Here is a 6,276-nt window from a genome sequence, read left to right on the forward strand (position 1 = left end):
TTTGTAATCATTCATTTTTTACATACAATTTTGAAAGTAAATAATAATATTAGCTATTCAGCCAAAATCTTGCATATATGTAAACAATAGTTATGTGCCAAATCTATCTTATTAAAATAAAAGTACAAATATAGATTCACCATATGATTTATCACTTATTTACAATAGAATGCCACAGTATTAAATAATCTTAAGCTTAAGCTATGAATGTATTTTCCTAATTTAACTAAATCATTTCCTAAATCAAGTTTAGCTAAATTTTCATGTTCAACATATTTCCTAAAACAATTTAGCTAAATTTTAGGAATATTAAAGTTTAAAAACAAATTTAACAATATTATGTAATATTTTTCAAGTATCATATAATTCCACAAATTTAGCTTGTAAGGCCTAAAATATATGTATTTCAAATTTTCTAAAATATATGTTTAACCATTATGGCTATCATTAATTATTTTCAACAATAAAATCTATCTATGCTAAGATTTAAATATTTCGAATTATTTTTAGAACAATATGGAATGTTTATAACCAAATATTTTATTTTTATATATCCAAATCTCGCTTAAAATATATATATTTCAAAAAATTCAAAAAATACATGTTTAACCATTTCAGTTACTATTAATTATTTTTAACAATAAAATCTATCTATACTAAAATTTAAATATTTAATGTTTCTAACAAAATATTCATTTTTAATCTATCTAAATCTCGCCATATGACTCATATTTAATCAAAATATTTAAAATATTATTACATCTGAAAACAATTTCGTATTAAAAGAAATATTACTTGGACATATCAATTGGTCAATATTTGTCGAAGGTATGGGGTACGGGTCAATATTTTCTACAACATGTAAACTATTTAATTTTTTTGTTTATAAACATTTTAAAATAGGGTAAACAATTAGATAATATATAAATATAAGTGAAAATAAGTATCCGCGCGGACGCGCGGGTCAAACTCTAGTTATCTATTAAAATAGAAGTCATGACTTCTTTCATATGTGATATTTCATTTTGGACCATCTATTAGAAAATCATCTATTCTTAGTTTTATGTTATGCAACCCTAACATATGGTTATTGTTATTATCTTGATGATGTCAAAAAATATCACAACATGTGGTTTTCTTTAGTATTATTAACAATATTTATTAAATTAATATCATTCTTAAACATATATTAGAATTCGTTTATAAACATATAACTAAATTTAAAATATATGCAATAATATATATTTAATAATTATAATCTATCGTATTTTTGAAACCATGGTTTTAAAATTTATTGATTTCACCAATAATATATTTGTGAATCACAACAATATTATTTATATAATATTTATAACAAAAAGATCTTAAAATTTCTAAGAATATTATACCTTTAAAAAAATTAAACTTACCACAAAATTACTAAATATTAAAATCCTAAAGATCACTTATATCTCATTTTCGCAAAAACTATAAATACTTGCAAAGAAATATCAAAAATGATATTAAAATGATATTTAAATAGAGTTTATTAAATGTTTTTGATGATTAGAAAAGGTAATGAATACCATCTCTGTATACATCTAAATTATTGTTAGACATAACCAATTACCAGCTCAAATAATATCTAGAGTCTACAGCGCATATGCTAAAAAATCGTCAAGTTCTCTCTGGAACGCTGTTCAAACGTTAAACCTAAATCAAAAAATATTTCGACATATAACATAAAATGTAATGATGACAAAAAAAATTGTAATCTATATAAAAGAGAAAATATAGCATATTTTGTCATTGAAACAAATGTATTTACAAATATATATGTACTAATATATATAATCAACTAAATGACATTATTTCAATTTTTTTACTTTGACATTCAGATTTTTTCACAGATTTTTTCACACAAATTAAGAAGATTTTTTCACAGATTTTTTCACACAAATTAAGAAAAAAAATTTAATTTTGTATTTTGTCTAACCAAAACATTATTAACTATTCACCTAATCATAATCCAACCAATAGAAAAGTCAACTGAAGAATAGAAAAAGTTATATAGTATAAAAAATTAATAAATTGGCATTAAAAACTGAAAATGTTATCTAATTTGAAGTGAACAGAATCCGGAAACATCATATATTAAAACAGAGTGAATATGTTCTACGAACAAAAACATTAGAAAATTTTCATGTCTAGAATTATAAAATTACCAGTTATTTATCTAGCATATCAATTTTAATGTTTCACCGTCCAAAACCACGCAACCGACATAACTTACAATTTTTTTAATTCAATTTGAAAAAATGATACGGAGGGAGTATTATTTTATTAACTAGGATTAAACCTATGCACAATATTATTTATATGTTTTGTATGTTGATTTTTTCACATCATAACTTTTTCATTAGTTGGTAATTAACATTAATAAATGTCATGGAATACTAAATTCTAATTGTTTTATTTTATTTATCTCTTTCACTTACCAGATTATTGGAAGTCGATAGTATAAGGGGTTGGTTTGGTGGGAGAGAGACTCTTGAGGCTGAAGAAGAGACGCAATCAAATTACCTATGACAGAACTAGTCATACTGCTCTATATTAATGTAACAACGATTCAATAAGTTTGTTGGAGTCTTGAATCTTCATTTATATTTCAAGAATAAAATAAGAAAGATCGTTCATTAGTATAAAAAGTGACCAGAAACATATAGTAGAGATGACGAAGCTTCCTTCTCTATAGAAGTTATAGTTTGAACTTTGAAGTGAAAATTTATTGAGCTTCTTAATTAAGGAGGTTGACACAAAACATAACTGACTTAAAACGCTGAAAAGGTGACGAAGATACAAAAGAGTCAAAGACAATATATCCATCAAGAAAAACACTAAAGCAAAAGAACTCATAGCACTATAGTAGAGTCTTCTAAATGAACTAACAACTTGATAACTATATCAAGCTACCTCCTCCTCGTCTACCATCAGAAATCCATCAGAAGAGGATTTTTCCTTCCCCTCGTCCAGTTTCACTTTGAGATCGGACACAATCTCCTCAAGATTCTTGAGGTTTTCCTCCAGTTGTTGGACCCTAGACGCATCAGCATCATCTACCTTCTTCTTCTCCAAGGAAACACCCCCAGATTTCGACTTCAGAGTCAGACAATCCAGCCTGGAGCTGGAGTCCACCGCCTCAAGGTAGTTAACCCGTTTCTCGAGTGTTTGGACCCGAGACCCATCATCTTTTGCTTTCTTCCTCTCCAAGAAACACTCAACAATGCTTCTCTTCATCTTGTTTTCCATCTGCTCAAGATTCTTCATACGTTCCTCAAGCTGTATGACCTTATTACCATAGACATCTGCTTTCTTCCTCTCCAAGATAACGTCCTCAAGCTTTAACTTTAGCCAGTCAAGCTTGAAACCCACTTCTTCCAGCTCACTCAACTCGCTCTCAGCTTTGGTCAGCTCAGTCTCTGAGTGGTTATGTGAAGGCTTGTTTAGTGTATTGATGAGGCCAATGAGGACATTCATGTATGCTGTCTTCAGCACTTGGTTCTTTGATTTGAAACCTAGTGCAATGTCTGGATGCTCTGCGAATATCTTCCTCACCAGAGTTACCTGAGAAGCAAGAACCTTAAGACCGTTCATATCCACAGTCTCATGCTTCTCTGGTACCTCTCCGCTTTCTCCGTCAACAGCTTCAATCAAATTAATGTAGACCTCAATGATTAGTCTGTCTTTCTCCAAGACACCGTTCTCTTGAAGCTTGCTAAGAGGACATATCTTTGCGAAGCCCCAGGACAAATGCTTAGCATCAAGCACTTTGCATGGTGCAACTGCGTTATACATAACAACAAAAAAAAAGATAAAATTTTCATCAACCACATGCTTATGTATAGTTTTTCTGCTTCTTGAAGATTCAAACATGAGTGAAGAAATAATTCCAAAGTTTTTAAATACCACACATTCCTCTTGGTTTACCATCAATCTACAAAAACAAACTATTCTTCCCTACTTTCTGACATTATTACATCCAAGAGAGTCTTGGTTTCTAGTGGTTCTTCAAACATTGCTAATGACAGTACTGAGAAAGAAAGAATCAAACAGGGAAGAATATAATTCATTACTGTTAGATCTGCAGAGCTCTTTGTCGGACTGATTCAACAAAGTGAAGTACAAACTAACATTCCTTTTCCACCCAGGTCGCAGCATGGTTTGATTTGCAACGTGCAAGTACATAGAAAAGTGATCATGATCAGAAAAAGGATCTCCGTTGGGGTAAACGGAAAGAAACCTGAAGGAATTTAAAACAAAATATTAAATGTATACATCAATCTTCGAGATACAAAGAGGGTTCAACAAATCTAGCTTTATTTTACCATTCGCATCCGCCAGCCACGAATGTGTTAGATGATATGCGATCTTTCTTCTCCGAGTAGTTATCTATCTCAAACCTGAAGCTCGGCTTTTGATTCCACATATTGCTTTCGTAGAGTTTGTTACTTCGAGAAAAGATGTTTTATCAGAAACTATGCTTGAGACTTTCACATTCTCTGTTTATATATGAAGCAAAAAAGAAAAGTAAAAATATCCTGAAAGCTAGCCCTAGCTCGGAAGAAAACCAAAAAAAAAAAAAAAATTGTAAAAGATTTAGATATTTTTGTAAAAAATATACATATATACTATAAAAATAAAACTCGTCTATGCATATTTTTTTATTAAATAATATCTATTAATGTAACTTTTATAAGAAAATCAGTAAGATATATATAAATAGTCGTGGACAGTTTGGTTTTCCATTCCGTTAATTCAAATTTTTTGTTCTCGAATATAGAATCCATCCGGTAATTTGGTTTGGATAACAAAGTTAAAAACTAACTAATATTCAAAAAAAATTTGGGTCTACTTCAAGTATGGTCTTATTCTGGGTTTTCAGATAATTTTGGTTAATTTGAATAAATTTTATGGATAATTAGGTTTTGGGCTTTTATCAAAACTAACCTCTTTTTTTAAGTCAAACCTAAAACCAAACCTTTTTTTTATCATTACTATTCATCAATAAATTTTCCATATTATCATCATGTTTTTGAATTATTTACAAAATTGATATTTTTATTTAATTTTTTATTAATTTCGAAATTAACAAAAAACCAAATACACTCTAACCATTTCTTCTTATTTACAAAAATGCATTCATTGTCAATTTTTCCAACCACTATGAACCACCATTTTTGAACTTTAAAGCTCTAGAATTCAACTTTCAACCACTTTTTTTTCTCATTCTAAACAAAAAAGCTTCATTTCCTCTCATCTCCTCTACATTTCCATCTAAAAACTCTCGTAACTTTCATTTTCATAATCACAAACTTCATATTTTCGTGTTTCTTCATTAGTGAATCGTCAAAAATACTTCTTTTTGCTCATATTCGGAGTTTGAGCGGTTGAAAAGGTCGGAAACGAGTTTTACACAGAAAAAATGTAACTATATACATGGTTTTCGTTCTTGGAGTTTAGGTATTTTAGGATTGGTGATGTTTAAAAGTAATGTTTAAAAAGCATGTCACCGAAACATATTGCACATGTAGAAACACAATCTACAAACACTAGAAACATACCCACACACAAGACATGGACCAGATAGAGAGAGAATAACCCCAACAGTTGGATGAGAGACATACATACACACCGTTCCTTCGCCGGCTCAGATCTGAAAAAAAAAAGAGAGTAAAGGTTACTTAACAACGGCACGACTCTGACAACAACAACAGCGAGACTTGAATGATCAAGTGAAAAAGCTATAGAGAGAGGTGAGAGAAAATCATCTCGAGTCTCTCTCCCCCTCAACCACTCTTTTTCTCGGCCGGATCTTCGTAGCTTGCTTCTGGTGGCCGGCGGTGGTTGGTTATCGCCGGTCGCCACCCCTAAAATCGCCCCCTTTATCCATCCTCAACCCTATCAAGCTCCGATTTGCCTCACCCTCTTTGCTTCATCATCTCTAGTTCTTCGTCGGGATAGCGGCCGGATCTCGACGAACCAAACCGGTCTCTGGGTGCGTACCCAGTTTCCCCGGAGTGATGGCGAGGTCATGGCTTCTCGGATCTGAACAGGAGGCGCCGTTTCGATGGTAGATCTAGGTTAGACTGTCGGGTGGATTTGGGTCAAGTTCACTTCGGAGGGTTCGCTGGAGCGTAATGCGTCGCTGCTGATGCGGCTCTAGTCAGCTTGCTGCCTCCCCTGTCTCGCTCTGTCTCCGTCACCGGTCGCTTTGTTAGAACTTCCCCGATTAGATTT

General features: G+C 31.4%; 1 protein-coding gene across 1 annotated transcript; it reads right to left on the minus strand.

Annotated features, from left to right (window-relative positions):
- Positions 1-2,943: 2,943 nt before the first annotated feature.
- On the minus strand, positions 2,944-4,465 carry LOC106341772 (MATH domain and coiled-coil domain-containing protein At2g42480-like). Its single transcript, XM_013780489.1, has 3 exons — positions 4,365-4,465; positions 4,113-4,279; positions 2,944-3,821 (listed from the first exon to the last, which is right to left on the minus strand). The coding sequence occupies exons 1-3, from the start codon at positions 4,463-4,465 to the stop codon at positions 2,944-2,946; spliced, it is 1,146 nt and encodes a 381-aa protein (XP_013635943.1).
- Between the last annotated feature and the right edge of the window lie 1,811 nt (positions 4,466-6,276).

Source organism: Brassica oleracea, chromosome C4, assembly GCF_000695525.1.
Source record: "Brassica oleracea var. oleracea cultivar TO1000 chromosome C4, BOL, whole genome shotgun sequence".
Classification (NCBI taxonomy): Eukaryota; Viridiplantae; Streptophyta; class Magnoliopsida; order Brassicales; family Brassicaceae; genus Brassica; species Brassica oleracea.

Bases quoted from the DNA above. Each gene is read 5' to 3' on its own strand.
- LOC106341772 (XM_013780489.1), bottom strand. From the start codon at position 4,465: ATGTGGAATCAAAAGCCGAGCTTCAGGTTTGAGATAGATAACTACTCG. The intron at 4,280-4,364 runs GTAAAATAAAGC...AAATTCCTTCAG, and splicing joins GTGGCTGGCGGATGCGAATG to GTTTCTTTCCGTTTACCCCA. The intron at 3,822-4,112 runs GTAATGAATTAT...TGTATAACGCAG, and splicing joins AGAGCTCTGCAGATCTAACA to TTGCACCATGCAAAGTGCTT.